Genomic DNA, 26764 nt, shown 5'->3' with positions numbered 1-26764 from the left:
AATGGTAATGTTCTAGGCTGGAACATTCTTAATTTCAAGAGAATATTTTATATTCTGGAGGTTAAATGAGTTTTTTACCATGTGCACACTCTTAAAAGGTCAGTGCACATAAAAAAATTGCCATATTTTTTAGATGTTAAAAAAACCCATCTTTGCTCTTTTCCAAGATGATTAAAAGGCAGGAAGATAGAAAGGCAGGGATTCTTTGAAAGTTATATTTCAGGTTTATGACTATCTTTTTTCACAGAAATGTGATATGAAAGTGAGTGAGCACCTAATTCCCCTACTTTCCAAGCAAATCTAAGTAATAATGATTTCTTATTAAAATTAGTCTTGGATGAAACATGACCTCTGAATAAATGAGAGTACATCACTTAATTATTTCTGTTGTTAAAAAAAACAACAACAAAAAAATCCCTCTGTCCAAAACCATTCCCCAACGTATATTTTCTTGTTGAATGCTGCCAACTTCATCCTCCCCACTGGCTTTATTTGCTAGCTCTCTAAGACAAAACTGCTCAGAAGTAGTTACCATATTTTCAGCTATATTGATAGCTCTGATGTTTTGGAGTATTTACTTTGAGAAAAAAATTAGCTTGAAATGGTCTTTCTGATTGCCTTAAAACATCATGGTGGAATTAACCTAACGAACCATCTCATCCTAATGAACACATCTAAAAAGGACCTGATACATTGCAATCTAAAAATTTCTATTTTTCTCCAACAATTACAAGGAAAAAAAAAAAAAAGAAAAAAACCCCAAACCCTACGCAAACAAACAAAACCCAACACCTTCCTTCCCTCCCCCCCCTAAAAAAAAACAAACCAAACCAATACAAAAAAACCCCAAAAACCCGAAGAAGCTTGAAGACCCACAGGCTTTTGTGCTTTAAATATTAATATGGACTGTAGCCTGGACTCAGTCTGACAAGACCATGAATGGACATCACAGTAAAAAGGCTTTATGTTCCTTGATAGACTTACTAACCTCTGATTTTTCACTTTGACCCTCTTTTAAAAGTTTCCACCCTAGAGTAGGAATGACTGAGCAGGATGTGTTAGCCTATGCTACCATAAACTGAAGCTGCCTGAAAAAAATGTGGATTAGTACAAACATCCCCTTACACACTGCTTTTGGAGCACAAGCCGGGGTCTCTGCATGGTGTCATACTGTGTTGATTTAACCTGCCTGCTCACCTGGCACTACTCTGTACATGGCTGCAGCACGACACTGCATTGTGTCATGGGGGAGCTTTGGCCACAGGCCTTTTCTGCTCCTGTAAACAACAGAGTAAGGGATGCTAAAATGTATTTTCAACCCTCTGGTGGCTGTTGTGAAATTAAACAAATTTTGAGCATAAAAAGCACTATCAAATATTTGTTATTTTTAATGATTGCAAAATAATAGTGTAGTAACTAACACATTTAAGCAGAAGAAAATGCAGTAAAAGAAATACCAATGATCTGCATGCCTGAGTTAAAGCTACAGGTGGAATACTTCCATTACCTTAATTTTGACAAGGTCCACAGCACATTCTTCAGATTCTGATTATTAATAGCACCTTTTAATACATCTAGCAAATTAAAATGCAGAAAATGTGCATGGTGCATTAATCATGCCCAGTGGTCTGCAAATTTCATCTCTTATTATTGGGAAGAGGAGAAAACAGTGAGTTACTGCTGTTGCAGCTTATGATGGTGATGATGATTATTGACATTATTATGTGCCTTCACAGACATGCTTGAAATCCCTGTTGAGGGCACTGGGTGACTGTGATTCTTCAGAGTGAGAAAAAATCATCATGGGCTATATATGTGATTTTGCTGGATATGCTGAATTTCGAACTGACTAGAGATATTCAGGGAGTTCATAATTTATGTACAAATGCACCCACATTAAGCGTAATCCTAGACCATACTTCTTCAAATGCGGCTATTCAAAGATGTGCAAAAACAGTCTCAAAGGCGTGAAATTCTGCAGTTGAATTAACTGACATTGCAAGTAAAGAGATATTTTGTTTCAATGGAGTTTTCTGGGTGTTGCCATTGGGGAAGTCTACTGAAAGCAGTTATTCACAATGGCTTTTTAGCCCACAGATGTTCTGAAACAGGATCTGTGACTCACCAAACCATTCATGGATCCAGGCTTCTCCTCCTGCAATTAAAGTTGCTCTTTCTAGATATGGGTAAGAATCTCAGGAAATCTAGGAATTGGGCAGCTAATGCTCCCGTGCTTCAACTACATTCAACTATGCTCAGTCCTGCACCTCTCACTTCAGCAAATTATGAGCACGTGTGTGCAAAGGCTTAACAATATATTTCCTGGTTCAACATTACATGAGAGTCGTATCTCAAAGGGGCAAAGCTGTTTTGCAAAATGGGATTACGGTGATGGATTAGGTTGATGTTTCGTAAATTTGTTCAGAATTGTGTGCATCACTGTAAAATGTTGATTAACTCATAGCGACTAGTAGCTTTACTTGACACTGCTACCTCTGCCATTTTTCTGTTCATAGTGCTAGTCAGGTAACTCATTTCCTCAGAAAATTAAAATAAAAAAAAAATCGCTCATCACTAGTGGAGAAAGTAAATATCACCCAAAGGCAAGACTTGTCAATCATGGCTTCGTTTACGATAAATACTCGTGTTAACTGGACGTGAATTCTTCTTTAAAAGCAGTAATTTGGTGAACTGAACAGGATTCCAGGGCCAATAGGAACTGCAGACATCCTGCTAGGTTACAGATGTAGAAAAGCTCACTTTCAGTGCCTCTTATCTGGACAGTGCAGCTTTCAGAGGCATTTGCGCCTTCTGGACCCAGAGACATAAAGTTGCATAAATAACTCCAGCTTCACTGCTCCAAGGTAGACTAAGGAGATTAATGGACTTTTTGAAAGGGAAACTGACTGACTGCTTTTTTGGGGGAAAAGAAAATTTTTTTTTTGCCCCCAAATTAAAATAAAATTAAAGAAGAGAACCTTTATAATTTAGTTATGTTAATTCAAGCAGTTCTTCCAATATGACTGTTACCTCTGCTATTCAGGCACCTGGATGTAGGGCAATTATTTTTCTCTCTTGCCTTCATCAGGAGATCTGTTTTATGTCACAGAAAGGTTGTGTAGACCCTAAAAGCCTATTTTGAGATATACAAGCCAGGAATTTCACAGCAGGCTAGCACTCCCCTGTCTTATGTCCCAGCAGAGTCTGAGACCAGAGTAGCTTGTACAAGGTGACAATAATCTCCTTGACAACAAAAGAGCAAGAGCAAAGAACAATAAGTGTTTAGTCCAAGCGATACAGCTTGTCCCTCATCAGGCAGCGGAGTAGAGTTCAAAGCTTTATCCAAATTGTTGTTTCTCAGTGAATTTCTATCAGTTAGAATCTTCTGGGTTTAAGTGACCATGTTCTACTCTCAAAATACATTCATACAGCAGATGCTGCTATAATCATAGCTTTCCCAAATCTACCTGACATTAACAAACCAAATCCATTCATTACCCTGTGTCAGAGTTTCCCACTTGGCAATTGTATACTAATATCCCTCTGTCCTGATCTGAGATCTGCTCATAAAATGCACAGTAAAGGCCACCTGTAAACAGCAGTGTGTGACTAGTGATCTGCACATAATCCTATTGTCTTGTGGAAATAAATTATGAGAAATAATACAGATTATTTCAGACAAATATGGTTCTTATTTATAATTTGACCACTTCATGCACATACAAAATACATCAAACTCATAATGAAAAGAAGCAGACAATGCCCCCCAAATATACAAAGAAACACTTTAAATAACATTGTCTGTGTACGAGCACATTTGTGCGTAGCCTTCCAAAATACATTGTCACTCTTTCTCTTCTTCCATAGATGTCACAGCACTCTTTGAACAAGACCTTGTAGTTCTGAATTCTCACAGGCATTGCAGCCATGAAAGTTGTAAGGTGTGAGCTAGAAATTTAAACTTTAAAAGGTAAATAAAAAATTAATGCAATTCTCCACATGTAGCCACTAAAGGGATGGGGAGCTAGCAATACACACTCTTGTATTAAATCAGAAGTCCTGATTTGCATATCACATGATTTCCACCTGAAATCTCAGAGTGAGACACAAAGTTATATTTGTCCCATCAGGCTGAGAAACTGTTATTCCTTTCTAATAGTCCGTTAATGGTACATTTGGGACTAGATACAAGCAAATGATTCAGAAAAAGCAAAATATAAGTCCCATTACTGTTGAAAAGAATCGGACTCCGTAATTCATTAGAAAAGGATTTCAGTGGTGGCTTAACAGTTTTCCATCAAGGATGCCAGTGAGGATTGTATAGGGGATTAAGTATAAATAAGGGATGCTTGTTCTGTGTATGTTCTCTCTGCCACAGCCTCCAGTGCTAGCACTTTCCATATAACAGTAAACAGAGGATCCTAACTGCAACTAAGTTCCATTAAACTGTCATGGAAAAGTGAATTTATCCAGCCTCCTGTATCAGATCAAAGTTAGCAACTGAGTGAATTCATGCAAGGCTGCACACAGTGTCCAGTCCCATCTCTTAGACAGGCATTCGAGCTAAACAAAGTGCAAACCCTCAGATAAATTGATTTCCTTAACACAACCGGCTGACGGGAAGGTTTATCTGCTGTTACACAGATGCAAGGTGAAACCCTGGTTCCCTTGTACTCCGGTTGCTGACAGTGTGCCCACAGGCTTCTTTCAAACACCAGGACAGTCTCTGTTCCCAGAGGAGCACAGCAAAGCTCGCTGCCAGCAACTGCGAGATCCTCTCCTGTGTGCACAGCCTGTTTGGAAGACACTGGGTTAGCATTGATTGCTGCGTTTGTTAACACAGCAAACCTAGTAAATCACTGTTATCCAGGCTGTTAATTCCTACTAAGTCTAAATTCTGTTTCCTGGTTTCTTCGTGGCTGGTGAATCCCTTGTATATTTTCTTGGTGGCATCAAAATCTGTATCAGCTTGGCTATTTCCCCTATTGGCATCATGTTCTCATTTAAGGAGTTAACTCATTTGTGACTCATTTGTGTTTATAACTTCTCTATCTTTTTTTTTTAATTTCCAATTAAAAAAAATCCAATTCATATTGTTATATCAGATTTCTAAAGTAGTGAAATGCTAGTTTTTCTGCATTTTCTGCATCTGGTTTCTTGTACTTAAAGATATTTTTTTTCTTCTTTTTTTTAAGTAAGTCTTGAAAGACCTAGATTGTAAGTGACTTAGTTCTTTGATCTCCTCTCCTGGTATCACTCACAAGAGCAGCAAAAGCAGCCCTTTTCACCAGAGATCACATATCAGGAAAAGATTTACCTGGAGCAGACCCTGAAACTATAGAAACACAGCTGCATAATGCTGTTGTTATTTTTAATCTACTTCCTAACTTTTTATGACTGCATTTTACCCCAAAGCATGTTAACAACATAAAGCATTACTTACTTTAAATGCTGTCTTTCCAGCATAAATGACTTCCAACACTGCCTTCTGAATGTGTGGATTTAACACATGGAGAATAGAAGTGTGTGCTGAAAACAAGCCAGCTGTGGATCTGGGTAATACTTCTTCGCTATACACGTTTCTTCAGAAAATAATGATAATATCGGATTTTGCTTTGTTTTGCCACAAGAGGGCACCCCCTTAATTCGTGTCATTACTAAGGCAATGTCCATTACTAGCGACAGGATAGACCCGTTTTCTGTCTAAACCATTATTCCAACTTTTTATATAGCTAAGTTGAAGAATTTCATTCTGTTTGTGTTCTCAGCATGCATTTGACTTACATCAAGTTACTAGGCAGTATTATTTAGCTGTGAGAGCACACTGTGCTTCATAAATGACTGATAAGACAAAAAATGGTGGGAAGTAAATAGGATTTCCCTTCATTATCATTAGAAATAGCAGTACACTGTATTAACACAACTCATTGTTCTCAGTGATAAACTCAGACAGGTCACAATCAAAAGGAAAGATCTTAAGATGTGCCACTTTCAGAAGCATGAGAAATTTGTGAAACAAAGAAAATATATGTGTTATATTTTTCATCCACTTGTGAATGTTTAGCTATTTGAATTTGCTTAAATATGCCATCATATGCAACAATATACAGCGCAAGCATGGTCCACACAGGAAACTGATTCAAGCACTCAAAGTCTGAAGATTGTCAATTCTTCCCTAATGCAAAAACTCTGATTGCATTGACCTACTTAGAATCAGATAGTTAAGAAGATTTTGTTTAAAATGCTTCTAAACAGTCATCATGAGTGTACAGTATAACTTACCATAGCATTTTCATTTTCAGTCCCAATATTTTATATATATATATATATAAACCTGCGTCATTTACCAAACCCAAGACTGATTTCTCCCTCTTACTTAAGTTCAAATAAAATTTTGCCCAGAAACAGTAGATGGATTTTTGTCCATCAAGAGTCAGCTATGTTCCTGGGCAACCGGTAATGCTCTGGCCTGATCCTTGCCTTCTTCTCCTGAGAGTTGGCATATTTCCACTTGGATGGAGACATTTTCAGCTTTTTTCTCTTCTTATCTGTACACCACACTTTTTCACAATATTCCTCCACCCTCTGGAAGTTGCTGTAACCTATTAGTTGAAGAAATTCCTTGTACCATGGCTTTGATGCCTGAGGTATACTGCTCTGCATTGGGCATGGCATTTTGTGAGGCATCTCCTCCTCATAGTCTTTATTGAACATTTCATCTACACGTTCTTCCTCGACTACTTCCAGGGTGATTTTCCTGACAGTGTGAACAATGCTGTGTTCCACCGTCTGACAAAAATAGGTCCCTGCATCCAGCCGATGCAGCTTCAGGAATAAGAGGCCAAGGTCCATTTTGATTATTCTATCATCTGTCTTCACCTAAAAAACAAATTGACGCACTTATAAAGCACAGCCTTTACTATTACATTAAATCAGTGCAATAACTTCTGAAATGTAATTTCATGAATATAATGTTACATTTTGAGAGGAAGATTAGGGATCCATGACCCTTTAATTCACAGTTTTTAAGTAATGAAAATATTTATTTGAAGTAAAGAAGTTGAACTGTGAAAGGAAAGCGATCTAGAGAATCTGGCAAGCATGGTAGAACAGATAGTGGAGCAGATAGTTTCCTGTTTTCCCAGCATGGATTAGTCACTTGTGGCTCAGTCATAGAGGGAAATAAGGTTGAGGCATGCAAATAAACTACTGGATGGAAAACAAATGGGCATTTGCCAGATGACCTGTAATAACTGTCCCTGTGAATGCTCTTATATATTGACAAATGTTCTTGAGGTGACACTCAGATATTTTTATATCTAGCTTCAGGACCACTGAGCTGTTAAAGCCTCAGTTCTGAGTTTGGTGTTTGAGTTCTCCCTACAGCTCCTGAGGGCTAGGTTATTAGCTACGATGCATTTGCAGCTGCTAGCAAGCAGGGAGCACTGAGCTGTTGAATCCAGCCAGCAGAAATGCCCAGGAGAATGGAATCTCCACCTTTCTATTTAACAATAAGATGCTGAATATAAAGCAGAAGAGAAGTACTAGGTGATGAATAGATTGAGAGTAGCATTGCGGAGAAGGACATGGGGATACTGGTGGATGGGAAATTGCAAATAAGCCGGCAGTGTGCTCATGCAGCCCAGCAGGCCAACCATATCCTGGGCTACATCACAAGAAGCGTGGCCAGCAGGTCGAGGGAGGTGATTCTGCTCTTCTACTCTGCTCTGGTGAGAGCCCACCTGCAGTACTGCATCCAGCTCTGGGGTCCTCAGCACAGGAAGGACATGGACCTCTTGAAGCAGGTCCAGAAGAGGGCCACAAAAATGATCAGAGGGCTGGAACACCTCTGCTACAAGGAAAGGCTGAGAGAGCTGGGGTTGTTCAGCCTGGAGAAGAGAAGGCTGTGGGGAGACCTTATTGCAGCCTTTCAATACATAAAGGAGGTCTATAAGAAAGATGGAGAGACTTTTTACCAGGGCCTGTAGTGATATGACAAGGGGCAATGGTTTTAAACTGAAAGAGGGTAGATTTAGATTGGACATAAGAAAGAAATGTTCCACGATGAGGATGGTAAGACAGTGGAACAGGTTGCCTAGAGAAGTTGTGGCTGCTCCATCATTGGAAGAGTTAAAGGTCAGGTTGGATGGGGCTTTGAGCAGCCTGATCTAGTGAAAGATGTCCTTGCCCTTGGCAGAGAGGTTGGACTAGATGACCTTTGAAGGTCCCTTCCAACCCAAACCACTTTGTGATTCTACGATTATATTATTCTAATTTTCTCTGCTTGTAATTGTCTTTTTCTAATTACTATATATTTATTTATGAAAAATAGAATAACTTGCAGGGGGAAACATTAAAACAAATTAACCCTAGTAGTATAAAGACATACTGGAAGGTTAGAGTCTGTTCAAATGTAAATTCCTGGTGTCCAGTATCTGAGCTACTGGGTCTAATGGGATGTCCATATAATAGGACATCCTCCCTCCCTCACAGTTCACTACCTTTTGTGAAAGACCTGGTTAATAGTTCTATTATAGAATGATTATGCATAGATAGGGATCTTCCAGCTAAATACATGAGGGAATACCAAATGTGAAAATCCATGTAGAGATTTGAGACTTGGACAAAACTTCAGGCAAAAATGTGCCTGAATTGGAGATGGCATTCATCTTGCTTAATTTTAGATATTTCAAGCAGAATGTGGCATCCTTGGTTATTTTTGTATTCAGTGATTTGCTAGTCATTTTTTTACCTGTCCAGATGAAGCTGTCTAGTCAAGCATGAGGTGATACCTGGCTATAACTGCAACACCATCTAGTCTGACTTCAAAAGCAGCCTACATCAACTAGCTCCGAGGTAGATCTCTTTATTATAAATGTCCACATTTACTGTCAGGTGAGTCTCACTCCAGAGATCTGCAGATGTCTATGGCTAACCTGGAGTCTCACATTCACAGTAGAGCCTAGCTGCTAGGCAGTAAGGGAACCCTTCTTATCCTTTGGTGGTCTGAGGCGTTTCTCCCTATGTCCTTCTCCATACTAAGTGGGGATAGCTACACTCACATACATCAGAGAAATATTGAGGAATAAATATAATAACACTTATGAAGCACTTTCATAATAGGGAAATATATGTAAAAGAGGAAGAGAATCCGCCAACACCCATTTTTAGGTTCTGTAATGTAATGGATGAGGCAGCAAGAATGAATAGATGTTAAACTAGAGTAACACTGGGAGTAATACGTACACATTTCACCTCTGCAATAACATACCAAGAGAAGTATTGGATTCTCTTTTGTTTTGAGATCTTAAATCAAGTTTTGCTACATTTCTAACATCTGCATTCAAGATGCTGAATGCAAACACCAGATGAAATTATCAGGTCTATTAATTCAAGAGAGCAGACGAACATTACAATTTTCCCTTACACCCATGTACATTTCAGCAACTGATGAGAGGCCTTTCACTGAAGATGTAATATTCCTAAGCACGGGCTCTTTTAGTTAAAAGGTTAGGCTGTAAGAATATTTACCTCTTCCTTCTTAGCTTCATGCGCTCGCTGGAGAAACCAGATTACTTTTGCTTGTAAGGTCCGAGGGGTGCACTCCAGAAGGGTGCTGTTGTACTCTATTCCATAAACAAGTCGCTCCTCAGTTTTCTCCAAGACTTCACCTGGAAGGAAAAGACATGTTTTAAAAATATATGTTACTGCCAATACTTGTTACACTCCATATTCAGGGTATATTTACTTTTAAGAGTGAAGTTCAATTCAGATCCAACCAGATAGTGACTGAAAAGTAGTGTCTGGTAAAGGTCTGACCTGCTAAGTGAATTTTCCCATCATCTCAGACTCTCACAGGATATGACCATAAGATAAATGGACCAAATTTTGCCATGATTCAGCTAAGATTACATACAGAGAAACAGATCTCAGCCTTTCACGCTGCTAATTGTTTGTGCCTGGTTCTTATGAACAGTTCATCTATTTCTTTTTCACTCAGTGAAACAGGAGGATTCAATACATGCTTAAATATAATAAATAATTTTAATTTTTAGGGGTAAAAATGAGAGCACATAACCTTTTGCAGAATGAAACTCTTAAAACTGTAAATACCCTAACTAATATTATACATATCCATGTTATACAAATGTAAAATGAATGTATAGTTTTGGCCTAAGGGTGCTAATAAAAACAAGGTAAGTGAAATTAATCAAAACTTAATTCTGCTTTTCCATGCAACAAAACATCTGGAGGAAGATAAGCTAGATGTTTCACTGGAGGAGACCAATTGCCTCATTAATGAAATCATCTTATTCCACAGTAGTGAAAAATATTCTTGAGACCAATCGGTTTTATACCCTAAAAAATACAGGGTTTGATATAATTGTGATTTCTCTGTTGTATTTCAAACTTACTGTATAATTAATATTTAATATTGGAATATACTTTTCCAAAATCTACTATATTCTCCAATGGACTCCAAATTTAATGAAGCTTTCTCTGGTAAAATATCTATCTAATATTTAATATCTAAAATATCTTTCCTCTGACTATCTATCTAAAAGAACCTTTTATATTTGATTTTTTCCTTCTATAAATGCATTGAGTGTTATCCCGCAAAATATTGAGGAAGTCCAGGCAACTGTTTTCTATCTGTTTTGCCATTCCCAATACCAATGTTTGAAATCATCACTTTCCCAGGTTTGCACAACAGCATTAGACACACTAATCTGTCTATTTTTAGGACAAATCTTGATAATGATCATAAATACACATTTGTATCCTGACATGTCATGGCCCATGTCTGCGTTGGGGAGCTCTTTCAATTCCCACCTTCTGGCTGAATGTCCTGGCAGTATTTCATATTCATTTCAGGATGCAGCCCTGTTATTTTTTTATCCTTGCCCCGTCTTTCCACTTGTGTTTCTGTTGGAAGCCCTTGAGATGCATTAGCCACATCCCTAGTCTGAACGACAGGGCTGCAGCACTACATGAACGCTATGGGATGCACCTGAACTGCCATCGAAACAAAGACCTTCTTAGACCTGGGATGACATGGGCCCATCCCCATGACTTTTGTAATTTATTATAGGAATACACCAGTAATAAAACTCAGGTGAGATCATGGTCTGGCTCACACTCTTGGAAAAGTCTGTGCTCTCTGCTCCAGGCATTTGCTAGTGATTTGTAAACATGTGAGTAGATTACCAATGAACTGCTGGCCAAAGCACTGCTGCGCTGCATTTCCGTGCCGAACATCTTGTCTGCGGAAACGTCTGGAGGGGAAAAAATGGAATTGTTTGAGATAACATGTTTAGCTTACAGATTGTTGAGTTTATGCTAAAGTGGCATTCATTTAAAACATAAGGAGCTAATCTTGATTCCTAAAAATTTAACACTGTTGTGAGAAGTACTCATTTATGCATCAGTGTTTTCTCTCAATCTATTGGGAATCATATGTCTGAAAAAAAGAAACACACTTATCTGGGGAAGAGGCACAACTACGTATCCAGTTTATACATAACTACACTGATGTTATGAATACTAAAACGATCCTCTGAACCAACTGAACAACGTTCAGTGCTGGGAAGAGTCAAAGGGACCTTTAGCCTGCCTTTGGGTTCTCTCTGTCTGGAAGCCAAGGAAATTTTCCTTTTTTAGTTTAGAGCAGTTTGCCATGTATGTGAATGGTAGTTCTTTTATCCTTCACTCTCATGTTATTTTTTTCACTTGGGAATCTCAAAGCACAGAGCAAATACTTTATTTTATTACGTCTGTGTAGCAGACAGTTGTTAAGCTCATTTTTCTCAATAGGGAAACAGACATGTTCACGACTTTCCCATGCCTAGAAAGTGAGGCAGCGGTGGAAACGTGGTCAGAACCTGGGAGCCCTGGCTGCGACCTGGAAATAATGCAATTGCTTTTGAGAGAGAAATTGTTGTGAGTTTTGGGCTTTGGGGGGTTTTATATAAATTTACAGAAAAATAATGAAAAACATAATTGTACGGTGCATTCCCAGAATAATTGTGCTTTTATAGGGCAATTTTTTTCTCTGACTGTCCTGATAAATAAAATTAGAATTGCTTACTAGGGAACTGAAAGAGCCTACTGGACTGTCATATCTTGCCAGATGTAGTATTTCCAACAACCTGAAATTTAGTTATACTGAGGATACCTTTCCTATATTGGCATAAAGAGTAGTTCTACACAGTATTACCAATGCCATACATAACAGATGAACAGAAATATGCAATGCAGCAAATCTTACACAGCAGGTATGTGTATAGTATATGTCATATATGATAGAAACAAGCAAAGCCAAGCAGTTTTGTTGTTCTTTGCATTTACTACTTAAATAGGGCTTTTCTCCAGTGCCATGTGAACACAAAATGCAGAATTTTTACTTGGCACAAACTGAATTTACTGAAACTATGTGGATTTACACTATTTAAAGATCTTGCCCATGGATGTTACTCATCGTATTTCTAAACTGGCAGTAGACGGTGATTATTTTCTGAGTTCTGTCACTCACATGGACTTCTGATCCAGTGGTGCTGGTGGACCAAGAGGACAGCTTTAACCTTTCCTGATATTCAGACCAGAACAAATGTTTTGACATTGTTGTTTCAGGGGAATCTGCAAATTCAGTGAGGACTGTGTTGGGCCTTTTAGGCAGAAGCACTAAAAATATGTGCATATTATTAAACAAAACCTGAGATTCTGAGATAGCAACAGGGCTTTATCATGCCCTGGGAGTTCTCATTGTAATGTATAGATGCTGCAGCCGTGCTTACTGATAACTCTGCAAAGTGTCAGTTTTGAATAATGCTGCCACCAGCTTTGCATATCTGTGTATACAGATTTTTCAGAAGAGACATTCTCTTGCACAAATACACATAAATACTGTAGACATTAGCCATGAAAAAAACAAACAAGAAAAGCCGGCTGCTGTCAGGCCCAGCAGCCCTATCTAGCAGGAACAGGACAGATAGCAGGCACATACTATTTACTCTTCAGTTCCTGAAGATCATTGCAAAGCTAAAAAAATCCTGATCCTGTAAGATAGGATATTTCTCCTGTTGTTAGAACCATTCAAGAAAAAGAAACATTTGTTTGATGGAATTTTACTGTCGTGAGTGTGAAGACTGGGGAAGATACATATACCAGTGCCTTCACTTGCTACTTTTTTGATGAGAAGTAAAAAATGGGGAGAGGTGCTGAAAGAGAGGGAGATGCTGGGAGATGAACTTACTTCACAAATACTGACGTAAGCCTGGTATTTGTTATGTTTTCTTAGTAATGATTTCATTCAGAATTCCAGGAATAATAGAGTACCAGGCAATTCCTGAGATAAACTACTATAAGAAACAATTTTCAGTGACTCGCAAATGTACTGAATTTATGGAAGTGTCTTTTGCCATCTATAACTTCATGAATTTAGATTTCAGTCTGTAACTCTGTGCTTCCAGGAACTTAGTAAAAATGATCTGCAAGAAGGCAATACAGTCATCATCATCATCATCATCACCATCATCCTCATGTTTCTTTATTGTTTCCCAGGGAGAGATGAGGCAAAGTTGAAAAGTCTCAGGGAGAAAAGGCATCGTTGCAGTTTGCGTAAGTAAATCATCAGGCTGGGTTTGGGTTTGCCGAATCAAATGTTACGACAGAGTGACATTTGGGTTAGCACCGGGATGTAGGTGCTAGGCGAAAGCAGCCCCTTAACCGCCTCCCCCGCCCCGCCCCGCCCCGCCCCGCTCGGCGGCCGCGCTCCGTGGCGCCCCCTGGCGGGAGGCTGCCGTCAGTGCAGGGAGGCGGAGGAGGTGGGCAGTGAGGAGGGCCAGGAGGCCTGGGGCAAAAAAACATAGATTTGGGAAAAAAAAATCTATTAGGAGCTCCCTTGCTAACTATAAGAAAGGAAGTGTGTATTTGTGTGCTCCCGGGTGGAGTGGGTGGTGGAGGAAGAGGCCAGAGAGGGAGAGGAGGCAGGAGGGTGACTGTCAGCTGCTTAAAATTAGCTGAAGAATCACAGGTTACCAGACCTACCTAAGCTGAAAGACATTTTAAAATTACTTCAGCTCTTTTTCAGCCTGAACTGTGAGCTGGCACAGCAAAGAATCTCACTTGTAGAATTCAGTGCTTGTTTAGATAAAACTTGAACCTGCCTAAATCAGATTGCAGAGGTAATAGTGAACTAAAGCATTTCTTTAAGTCCTGGACCTCTCTGCTTTCTCAAGCGCACTTCATGGAAGTTGAACGCAATATAATTTCCTTCTAGCGTCTTAAGTATTTGCAGTATGCAGGAGCCATACACCTGTAACTACCATCACATTGTAGTGTGCTGCACTGCCGGCATCAAGATATGAAATTTTGGGCTCAGTTTTTATTTGTCCTTAATTAAATCCTATACCTAACTAATTATCCAGGCTATGCATTCAGAAGGAATTATAATATAGGCTTTCACAATTCAACAAATTAGTACCAGCTGTCAAGCAGAGGGTTTTTTGTATATATGCTGCAGTTCTCTCTATATCCTGTACATACCTTAGTTTTTCTATTTCATGTTTCTCTAAACACTTGTTATGCCTTGGAGGCATTAGGATCTAAAGCAGAGATCACTTGAATCAAAGTGGGGAGGACACATTTTACATCCCTGCTTCAGTTCAACTCTTCACCAGTAGGACTGGAATTAAAAAGAGAGCTCTTAGCGGTGCTCTTACTGCACTAGCGGGGCTGCTTTTACAAGTCAAAATCCCACCTAGATGTACTGTATGAAGGTCACGTTTGAGCAGATGATAGTGGTGGTATTAAAGCCAGCTCCAGTGTGCTGTAATGTAAGGCACAGTTCCATAAGTCCTGATGAAGTAAGGGCTGCCAGGAATGGGGGGAACAAGTGCTCTCCAGTGCCCCTTGTACTCACATTACTTGTACTACCCTGTACAGCTTGAGCAAAAATCTAGAGCCCTGAGACAAGGCCAAATGAAGACATGTATGCTCTGGGACGTTAATTGTATGTGGAGCCCAGGGCAGCCATGGCAGGGTTATTGCCTGCTCAGGGTCACCTGGTATCAGAAAACTCCTTGTTGTCTACTGAGACCTGCCTTTTCCAGCAGTGCTCTCCACCTGGTACCCAGCGGGAGGCAACTTAAAACAACTTCCATACACATGTCCTGAGTAGCTCTCCCTGCCTCTCCATGTACCACACAGTTAGTGTAAGCTTGCAAGTTTAAAATGCTCTGAGCTTCAGTTATGCGCTAAAGTGAACAAAGCAAATGCCATCCATCCCTCTCAACATTATTAGTTCTTGCTGGCTGTTCCCTGAACTCTTGTATGTAAAACAAGTTTTGCAGACTTCAAGAACACTCAATTGAGTGCAAATCCCTTCTCCACTGCTGCAGTGCTTATCTTAAGAGAAGGAGGGTGATAACAGCAACGTTTTCTTCTTTTAGAGACTGACCTGCTGAATGCTGGGGAGGTAAGGCACAGGAAGGTGCCTGGGGTGCTGCCCATATCACTCAGCCCTGGATAAATGCGTGTGTCAGGGGACTTAAGGGCTGCTACTCTGGAAATTGTCTTACGTGAGAAATATGCTAAAAATGTACAACAGAGTTCAGGACCGAGTGAGTTTCTCTTATCTTTTCTTAGACAATAAGTAGCCTGCAGAACAACGTAAATGCTGATACAGTCCTAGCAGGCTGCTGGGAAATTTTTTAAACCCCACTTTCTCCTCCAATGGCTTTGACATCATTACATGAGTAACCCATATGCTTTATAATTACGGTAATCCAATTTCTACTTATACTGAAGGAAATTAATCTCCCTGGCCCCCTATATAGCTGCTCATCTTTCTTAATCTGGAGCCTGAAAATTTTAGCCAGACTCTTCTCACATTGAGCAGACAGCCAGAGCCCACTTTCTCCCTTGTATCTGCTTGCAAGAGGCATGAGAAGACTGTGCAATCCTGCCTGTAAAAGTAGTGTACATTTCTGACTTGGTTTAACTATGCCTTAGTGTAATAAGTCCAAGAGATTCTTAATTATGCTGAGTCATTGGCTGTCTTTCTCATTTTTACATTTTAATGTGCGTTACCCAAAAAGTTGGGTTACCCAATGCTTTCGCTGTTTATTATCTTTTAGAAAAATCCAGAGGAATGTCTGTTGTGCCTGACTATAGTCAGCAGTGTATTTGTTTGAGGTCACCTGGATTCATGAAAAGATAAGGTGTGCAGGACAAGAAAAAACAAACCAAAAAACTTCATGTTTTTCCTTAAGAAACAATAATCAATTTGGAACACTGTGACTTGGTTTTGACTGAACCATCTCCACTGGTTTTCAAAACTGTCTCCAGAAGTTACTCAATTCATTCTAACCCTTGCAGTCCATGTAGGTCTAATATATATAAGCATATATTTGCAGAAACAATAATTGTAAAAAAGCCACAGAAAGGATTTGAATTATATATTACCAAAGTTTTGCTGACTAAGGCTAGAAATTACTCTCTCTAGTGGCAAAGCTGACTCAAAGTCTTGTGAAAAAGTCTGGATTAAAATATGCATGTTCTAGATGCTTGATCAAGTATCTGTGTAGCTGAATTGGAGAACCTGGGTTTGAGAGGAAAGGGGAAAGAATCATAAAATCACATAGGATTGTTTAGGTTGGAAGAGACCTTTAAGATCAAGTCCAACTGTTAACCTAGCTCTGCCAAGTCCATCGCTAAACCATGACCCTAAGCATTACATCTACCTCCAGGGATGGGGACTCAACCACTTCCCTGGGCAGCCTGGTCCAGTGCCTGACTACCCTTTCAGTGAAGAAGTTTTTCTTAATATCCAACCTAAACCTGCCCTGGCGCAACTTGAGGCCATTGCCTCTTGTCCTATCGCTTGTTACGTGGGAGAAGGAAATTACTGCACAAAAGAGTGAAGGCCAAGAGCCATGAATAAGTGAATGGTGATAGAAAGGAGAAGTCTCCCCAAGGGAAGAATTAAAGCACCCAAATTAAGTTCATGCTTTGAACTGGCCTCTAGAAAAGACAAACTTGTCTTTGTAAATTCACTGGACAAAGCCTAAGCCTAACCTTAGTTTTTGCAGATACTCTGGTTTCATTTTGGCTGGTGAAGGTATTTGACTATTAACACAGATTCTTCTTTGCTTTTTTTGGAAAATCTGTTGTATATGTTATTGCAGTGTGATATATTTGCTGGATAATACTACCAAAATAGGTCTCTGATGTTGTAAAGAATCTTTCCTCTGCACCCCTAAAGATGTGTAAGAAAACTGAGGTTTGTTTAAAACTTACTGCAAATAATTACTAAGTGACTTCGCTTCATTCATAAAAATATTCCTGGTACTGCAGTTTATGCCATCCTGTTAATTTGGGTCCTTTGCAATCCCCTAAGGTTACACTAATAAACTAGCAGCTAACATATCTTTTTACTGCTCAGTTATTTTTATGAAGGGGAGATACGAAGTACTTTGTGTTGCAGTAGGAACTCTGTAGTGGTAGCTATTTTGCAAAAAGGATATCACAGAAAGCAGCAGTTCTCACCTCTTTGCCTGCATTCCTGTGGGATAGTATCGTGAGCAGGAGATCCCATCCCAAGCACAGTATGGATCTCGAGCAAGGCAGCAGTCCGCACAGGCGGTGCCGTACATGTCACACTGGTGGAACTTCACTTGTGCTATGACCGACTCAGATCCAACGTAGAGTTGTTGCTGGAAAAAAATACACCATGTATGATTAAAGTCCTAGAACTTGCACTAAAACTTCTGTTACCAATGGAGTTATTAAAAAATGTTAGCTTTTGCTGCATGCCAGTTGTGCATCCAGCCTGTGCCCTGAGGGAGGCAGAGTTACTCTGTAGGAAAATATCTGATTACAGTCTAAACTCTCCTGCATGAGGACAGAGGAGAGAAAGAAGGTAAAATGAACAAGTTTATCTTGGCATTTCCTCCCTTCTGAAGTTTCAGCTTTGTAAGCTTTGTGTTTGAATAGGCAGGGGTTTAAGTTTCTTTTTCTTCTTCAAGATAGTTTCCAATGCCTCCCTCTTTACACTTCTCTGTCACCTAACTGATCTGAGAAAAAAAAGCTTGACATGAAAGACTTTAAACAAAGAAGTTCAAATCCGCAAAAGTTATAAGCAACCTCAGTCTTAAAATGGGAGTTATCAAGTAAATTTAACTCTTGATGTGGCTACTTACAATATGGTCACATGTACACATGCACAGTAGTACTATGATTTGTATTATCCCTCAGTGCACAGGAGATAGATTTTTTTTTTTTTTCCTGGTACTGTGCAGTCTTTCCTTATAAATTAACCGGTCACAGTCTACTTCTTTAATATTTATTTGTAGGGGGTTAGGTTTTTTTCAGCGTTAGTGCTAAGACACTTTGAATATCCTGAGTTCACATAAATGTCCTTTTCAAATCAAGTGAAAGATGATCAGTCTGATTCATGAGTTGCTGGCATGATAAATTCAGAAGAGAATAGATTGAATTCACAGGGATTTGAGAAAAAATCTTGTTGCTGGTGAATGTAAATGGAGTGAACACAGAAATATGCAGTGTGCACTGCCATAGGAACTGCTTACGCATGGCTCACTTCCATGGTTTTACCAGTCAGAAAAAGGATTCCTAACGAACACTTTAAGCTGTGCTTATCCTAATGGCCAAACTTAGTCCATAATTCCCACTTTAAAAGCTTTCAAAATCTGATACTTTAAAATTCTTAAAGCTGGAAAATACAGACAGCTCATTAAGTCTGGCTTGCCTATCACAAAACATGAAATTTAAAAAGTGGGAGAGGCTGGTAACAGTAATGCTTGAAGACTTTTTCAGCTGAGGTAAATCAGATGATAGTAACAGGAACTCAATCTGCCAACTAGAATGAAGAAGAAACCTAGGATCCTTGTTTGAGGGGAATTCTTTCTTGTCTGCAAAGGCTGCAGTGTGATTGTCACAGAAGACATGAACAACGCTCAATGAGACATATGAGGTGGGATTTTCTCTTTCATCTTTTAGCAGGGGTAAAGGGTACTCAAAGTCTTGGTTCATCAGAGGAGAGCAAATGCATCCGATACCTAGCCAACTGAACATCAAAGAAGAACATTCCTTCCCAGCCCTTGCAGATAACTAGCTCAGCCCTGAAACATGGTATTTTATTGTACTGCTGACTTAGTGAAGACTGGTTAGTGTTATAAGGATATTGAGACAAAGCTAGCAAGGAGGTCTCCACAGGCTCACAAACTCCAAGGTCAAAAGAGACCAGCCAAAATGCTTGAACAGAGAAGCTATGTAACTTTTTTCACATAAACTCAACTAAGTTATACTTCTGCTTACAGATTGCATTTTAAAGACAAACTGACTTGGTGCCAACCCTGTCCCTAACATGTATTGCAACATTTAATTGTCCTCAGTACCAGAAAACTGCATCCTATTTCAAAATTAAGTTTATCCACATTCAACAAGCTGAACTTGGTTATTTAATCTTGATATTGCTTTGCCATCAACACTGAAGAATCCCTATACACATATGCTAGGAAGTCACTTCATTGGGTAAAATTTTATATTTGGGTATCCTGTTGTCTCTCAGTCTTTTCTCTGATATCTTGAAAAAGTTAAGCTACTTTTACTTCTCACAAGAAGGTTTATTCTTTAACTGCTAGATTGCTTTGGCAGCTTTTTTACAAGTCTCTCCAGATTTTCCAGATACTTCTTGAATTAGTAGAGTTAGAAGCCCTCTTGGAGCTGGATGTAATGGAGGAAGAGCACTTCACTTTTATACAGTATCTCCTTCTTACTCTTTCAACACAACCCTTTTACCATGACATTTTACTGAGAGCTGAAGGTAAGCAAATATCTGAAATGACACTGAAGTCTTTCTCCAAAAAATCACTTAGGTGCAGTGTTAGACAATCCAGAGCTACTTTTCACATGGAAAAAAATTAGATTGATCTAGGAAAAAATTCAGAATACTTACACCTAAGATCCTCCTCTGAATCACCATCAGAGGAGTTTGTCTTTCTACATTACCCACAGAAAGAATGTAAGTTGACTGGACACCAAGACTAAAATGATGTTTTGGGGAACACTCGCACCTCCTAGTAATGCAGTTTTCATTCTTTGTTACTTGTGTTTCACTATGTTTATGTGCACCTACATTGCATTGGATGTCAAAAATCTATTAAGATATAATTATCCTGGGATGTTTATAATGGCTCCATCCTGAGATGATATGATGATATGGTACGGATATCTGTGATATGGTACAGGTGAGGATCTACCTACAAGAGTAATAAATTGGGTGTTTATATAAGCAGAAACTAGCAGAAACTTGAAAGGGAGTCACATCCAAACAGCCCTGCCTTTCATGGGCAACTGAATACGTGGGAGAGAGAGCAAGGCTCTTTTTGCACTGATATCCCCATGAGGCTGAAGTCTGTCTGCATTTATCAGTGAGGAACTTTTCTGTGAGTTGCCATATCCACCAAGCTAATCCCTACTGTGATTACTATGTCGGTAACTCATGAAACAGATCGGTTTTTACTTGCTTTGGTATGAATGATAGTGTGAACTAAGGAGATTTAACATCAGAATTGAAAAACATAAATGCTTCATAAAGAAACAGGGCATATAACCATAAGTTTATATTATAAAAGGATTACTTAGATCAGATCAGATCTCATTATAGATGATGCACATCCGTCTGTCTGTCCATCTATCTATGTATCTATCTATCTCTATACAGTTTGTAGCTTTGTTACACAATCTTCACATTTCAAACTTGTCAAATACTTACCCTTTTTGAAGAGATTTCCATAGAAATAATAGGAACTGGCATCTAGAAAATAAGAAATATTTCCTTGTTTAGAAAAAGAATATCTTTTTGCTATGATAATAATTTAGGTAAAATAGTGTTGATGTTTACTTATTATATTCAGCTTTGATAGATACTTTGACTTTCTCTAAGTGCTGATGCTACAGAAAGATGCGAGGGAATTGTGACTTTCAGAAGTATTGCTTTAAAAGAGTTTATTTAAAAACAACCAGCCAACACTTAATTCGGGATTATCGGAGCCACAGGAACACTACAATTTCCCTGTCAAACATGACATTAGCTCTTGCCACCACTGAATCTCTTTTGTCCTACTTGAGAGTGATAAGTGGAGTGTTCTTTATAACAAAACATTCATTGAAGATAAGATAAAAATAGCAGGAATTCCTTCTTTACCATTGTCCTCTCTGCCCTCTGCTCAGACTTCCTGGAGCAATGGCAAGACATAGCCCCTAATAGGTCTATTGAAAACCAGCTTTATGAAAAGGGACAATTTCTGTGATTTCCCCCTCCAGGCAACAAGTCAATAGTTACACTGCCTACATGCAGGCACCAGATTTAAATATCTAAGTTTGGATGTTGGATTTTCCCTATGGTTGCAAGTAGGTTAGCCTCCTGCTTTATGTGGCTAACATGACATGATGTGAATACTCGCTGAGAGACTTCCATTACATTAGCTTTGCCACATACCAAATACTGAGCTTTCATCATGGGTTATTCTTAAACAGAATGGAGTTTTGCCTCACTAGCACTCAGGTTTGCTCACTGTAAACACAGATTAACTGATTCACTCTTTCTGAGGATTGGGCTTTTTTTATCTGGACCTCATTTAAGCTTCCAAGATTGTAGTAGGCACATTTTTGTGCATACAGTTGTACTCTTTTAAATACTTAATTGGGTATGAGGGAAAATTAAATAACATGCAATATGTTTCTAATTAAAAGTCACACTACAACCTCCAAGCATGTAAACAGAAAGACAGTAGTCCTGGTTTGCTGCAATACGCTTCAGTACTTGGGCTATAACTCCACCTCAGAAAAACTTCAGTTGAAAATAAAGATTTCCTGTTGTAAAATAACTAGATCATTAGAAAATTTCTTGCACATAACTATTATATATCTGACTATCCTCAGATTTTTTAGACATTTTAATTCTGCAGAAAATTTGACTTGTATATATGCTTCATACACAGCACAGTTCACCTTGAATACTTGCAGCTCTTCAAGAATCACTTCTTCCATTGATTCTGTCTCTTGATTGTAAATTGTAATAACTTTCAGCACAATTCCATTATCTGGGAATAAATTTTAAAAGGAAAAAACAAAACAAAACTAAAGGTTATAATTGGTGGAAACATTTATATGGCTTTCAAATACATTAAATGTCTTCTTGAAACTGATAATGAAAAGAGATTTATAATATGTACAGGTAGTTGCATATTGCTGTTATTGAGGAGGATTCTTACTCTTAGAAAATAAACACATATGACAATTTGTCTCTGGCAAATAAGAGTCAACTGAGACATCCCTGAGCTATATGATTAATTGACTTGTATTTTTCAAACTCTGGGTCATAACCCCTTGGTGAGCTGCAAAAGGATCAAAGAGGGTGACCATATTTCAGCAAAAGAAATGAGAGTAGGCAGGAGCTGAATCCATCAAGGCAAGGGAGTGTAAAGTAGCTTTAATTACAGGATCTGAGTGTTTACACTAGTTAGGAAACTACTAACTGTCCTTAATTGCTGGCAGCAGCTCTGTTCCTCCAGGCGAGAGTACAAAAACCTTCAGGGGTTCATTGTCCTCAATTCTCACCCTCCTCTAGGGAAACACTGAGCTGCTGTTGAGCTGAAGGTGTTAATCAAAGGAAGATGAACCAAAAAAGAAAGCTGCATATTCAAAAAGTCTAAGGTGCTTTGGAGTTTAGATATATCAGCCTCTCCATCGCTACAACTCTTGCAGGAAATTAAAACACATCTGGTGTTCCACCACTTCAGCTTTGTCTTGCTGACTATTATTAGAATAGTCTTGCTTTCCTTAATCTGAAAATCTGTCATCAACAATGGCAAATATCACTTCCTTTCTTCTGTTACTTTCAGTCACCTTTGATTTACAAGGGAAATATTAAACAGATAAGCATTGGGAAAAATGTTCAGCGAAAGATCAAAGGGACAAACACAAAGAGGAGCCATTAAACTGGGGTCATACACCACTTCTCAAAGAGAATATGTAATCAAAGGCATCCATTTTGTGATTGAACAGTAAAAAGAATTGCATTCTGAGCTCTGATGTTCATAAGTAAGTCCCTCTTCGAATCCTGCTGACAGACACGTGAAAGTTAGCCCTGACATTCAGACTTCGTCTTTGATGAACCTTTCTAACCTGCACTGCTACCCTAAGGAAACTTCTGCTTGGCTGTAAGACCCTGTTTACTTATGTTAGACAGCAGGTGTTGGACTCGGATAAAAAAAGATTAACCCTTTCTAACATTATATTGCCAAGAGAAGCAATGAGTTTTTTGATAGGAGCTTTGCCAGAGCAAAGGTTGCAGGGTTTGTTTTAAAGTTTCTAAAGCCCAAATTCCTATGCTGGAATTTCTTGTCACCTGAGATTAGACATCTCGAGAAGATTAAGCACCAGGTGCCAGTCCAGCATGGCTCTAAAGCACACACTTGTCCCCTTGAATTCAACTTTGCTAAACAGAGGACTTGTGTACAAGAGTATTTAATACAATATCTCAATCACAAATGCAAGTGAAAAATATGAAAAATCTAGGCACCATTATAAAGTTTGCTGTACAGAAATAAGTGACACATAGCACAATGTTTTATAGACCACACTAAGTCCAATTTCAAGACCATACTGAGGTCATTTAAAAGCTTAGAAAACAGCACTAATATAAATAAGCCTTTGCTATTCTACAAACATGTTTCTTTTGAATATTCTCAACACTGAAACGTGCTTATCAGAGGAATTTCATTAGTAAAAAATAATTCACTGTAACTGCTTTCCTAGACAAAATGGTCAAAATGATTTGTGATACCACTCCTGTTGTTAAATTGATAAAATGTGAATGTATGAATCCTTGGATTTTTTCCAGACAGATTAGATGTGACTAGAGTCTTGTCTAGTTCCAGGCTTTCCTCTTATTTTCTTTTCTTACTTTTCAAATGCCATTAGAATGTGGTTCTTTTTCCTCTGGTTGCTTAGATTTAGGGCAGGTCTATGATATAATTTACCTTAATCATATTTGTTTGGTAGATGTTTAAAAATCCTCTTTAATCAAGCTCTCTGTATGTTATGAAAATGGCACAAAAGAAAGACAAGAAAACTTGGCAGAAAACTTCTAACAGTTTCTTTTTAAGAAACTTGGGTATTTCCTCCTTCCTTCCTTGGGCTGTGTTGTAACCCAAATCTGGAAGCTGGCAGTTTCTTTTTAATGGTATCAGCTAGACTTGTGGTCTCCAGAATTGGGGAAAATAAACTGTGGAATAAAGCCAGTAACTTGAACCGGTATTTTTGAAAATCATATCACCTTTTTTTATCTCAGGTCTCTAGGTCTCAGCTCAGAGCTATGCTCAGATACACGATTGTGTTCTGAAGTTTTAAAAACAAGGCCAGTTTTTCAGGAATTTAATTTAACATTCTTTTTTGGAAAGAAAAAAAAAAAAAGGAATCCTATACTTAAGTTTCTCTTCCTAGTCTTTAAATGTTTCTCTGCCATTATTTTTCTATATAATGTTATCAGCACAGTGAAACCCATGCCTAGAATGACTAACCTCCTCTGTAAGGTGCAGACTGGCACAGTCATGCAAAGAATGATTGTTAAAAAGGAATGTTGCATTGATTTATTATTTTTGGACTGTACACAACTTAATTTCATTCATCCTGGAGGTAAAAAAACCGTATCAAATCAATTGTCTTCCTTGTTTTCTTTCATTTACCTGTGCCAATGAACAAGACATCATATTGCCCATCTTCAGCTTCTACTCTGTCCACTGCTATTTGTTTAAGATTGTATTTTCCATCTGTCTTAACTAGTATTGGTCTCTTATGAACAGGCTTGATGGGCTGATACATCAGTGGATGACTCCTGGCAAAATGGACAGCTTCATCCGGATAGTCTTTAGTGGTAGTGTACAGACCGCCATTCACCTTGCTGGCACACTGCAAAAGACATAAAACATACATTATCCTGAAGGTTTGCCAAATACATTGTCAGAGACAGGTCTTGTTTTCAGGGGTAATGACAAGTCTACAGAAAAGCTGGCATAAAAACAGGCGCAGAAGACCACAGTAGGAATTGGGACAGTGAAGTCTGTGCTTTATGCATGTGTGGCTTATTAATCATGAGAAGCCAAGAAAGGGAATGCTGAACAGAGCCTTGGCATTGTCATGTTTAGAAAGAGGGAGCTCCTTCCTCTCTGGTATGCTAAGAGTAGAATAAATAGTGATACTTTTAGATTTTGACAAAAAACAGTGCTTATGTCTTCCCCAAATTCATACTGGAGATGTAATGAAAATGGCCATTGACAGAGTTAGGAGAAAGGGGTTTCCTATCAGAGAGACACAGCCATGTAAAGTCAGCAGAATACTAATGCTTGAAATCAATCTCTAGTCTTATTACTTTTGATTGCAAAATGTATTACCATAAGAAACTAAGCACACTTAAAAATTATGCCAGCAGCAACAGTAACTCTTGATCTCAGGCATTCTAACAGTATTACATTTGATTCTAATTCGTAACTCACAATGACAATATTATGTATCATAGTTTAGCTTGAAATACCAATGTTTGCATTGATCAATCTACTGTTTTGCAAAGCAAATAGACTTTATGTCAATGATTGATTAAAAGAGGCTTACTCCTTTGGTCAAATGTGCAATTAGGGAGAATTTAATGCGTTAAACAGAGAAGTTAATTTTAGGACGTTTTGTGAAGGATATAGTGTTCCCTAACTGAACATAGATTCTATATTTCCAATTTGCTTCATGATGTCTAATTGAAACCATTTATGATCAAGCTGGAAATATCTCAGTAACCATTTACTTTCTCCAAATATTCATAAGACAGTGTGGTTTTAAGAAGCATTTCAAGCAAAGCCACAGTAGCAGCCTTTCCCTATTTAAATTGGATTTTTCAATCAATAAAATGAAACAAAATACTCTTTATGTTTACTGGAAACAGTAATTTTAAACTTGTGGTCAACTGTAATTGACAATAACAAACTCCTGCACTTGTCAAGTGGGGCAATGTTTGTTTCCACTTTTTGGGCTTAGCTACAGGAAAGTATTTGTTCAGTGTTGACTTTAAAGTAATTGTCTAATCAACCTAGTGATGGAATTTCTCCGGCTGTTTGCAATAAAGAGACAGAGCTGGAGCATGAAGACAGGCTAAGCCTCTGCTTCCCATGCACTGCACAGCATATCAAGTGAATAGGCACTGCCAGGTTCCCTTTGCAAAGGTCTAGCCCTGGAGAGATTTAATAAAAATAATCCTTCACAGGCTTTTCATTTTTAATTAAATAAAATCAAGTAGTCTAGAAAGGAAACAGTAGATGCAGCCGTCTCTGAAGTCTATCAACACCATTTTTGAGGTAACTGATGTCATTCCCAGAAGCATCACAGTCTAAATTCACTAAAAAAATCAGCAAAACAGGAGCAGAGATTATGGCAGAAGCAGTGCTTCAAGCAGACGTCAGAGAGCAGCGGATTGCAGTCTGTCAGGACCTGTGTGACTCTTAGCAGTCGTTTTCTGTTTATTTAGCTTTAAGCTCTACTCTCATTCCTTGTAGACTCCATCTTTACCCATTCAATAGCTAAGATCAAAGAGTGCTGACTCTCAGAGATGCCTAATAGTAGGTTATTTTTGGCCTCTTGTCACTGTCACTCTTGTAATGGGAAAGGTAATGGGATTCAGCTTACCAATATGCTG

At 38.6% G+C, this 26764-nt stretch overlaps 1 protein-coding gene across 1 annotated transcript in view; it reads right to left on the bottom strand.

The window, feature by feature from the left end:
• Positions 1 to 3696: 3696 nt before the first annotated feature.
• Positions 3697 to 26764, bottom strand: part of SEMA3E (semaphorin 3E) — a 155122-nt gene continuing 132054 nt past the window's right edge. The window contains exons 11-17 of the mRNA XM_009462920.2: positions 24774 to 24996; positions 22036 to 22127; positions 20798 to 20839; positions 17548 to 17714; positions 11209 to 11276; positions 9532 to 9671; positions 3697 to 6879 (exon numbers count right to left, since the gene is read on the bottom strand). Coding sequence (XP_009461195.1) covers positions 6427 to 6879; positions 9532 to 9671; positions 11209 to 11276; positions 17548 to 17714; positions 20798 to 20839; positions 22036 to 22127; positions 24774 to 24996 — 1185 coding nt within the window. The 3' untranslated portion in view covers positions 3697 to 6426. The remainder of the gene's footprint in view (positions 6880 to 9531; positions 9672 to 11208; positions 11277 to 17547; positions 17715 to 20797; positions 20840 to 22035; positions 22128 to 24773; positions 24997 to 26764) is intronic.

Source organism: Nipponia nippon, unplaced genomic scaffold (genome assembly GCF_047370975.1).
Source record: "Nipponia nippon isolate SJK-2023a ecotype South Korea unplaced genomic scaffold, ASM4737097v1 scaffold_3, whole genome shotgun sequence".
In the NCBI taxonomy this organism is placed as follows: domain Eukaryota; kingdom Metazoa; phylum Chordata; class Aves; order Pelecaniformes; family Threskiornithidae; genus Nipponia; species Nipponia nippon.
The sequence above is the reverse complement of the archived record's forward strand: the minus strand, read 5'-3'. Positions and strand labels throughout refer to the sequence as shown.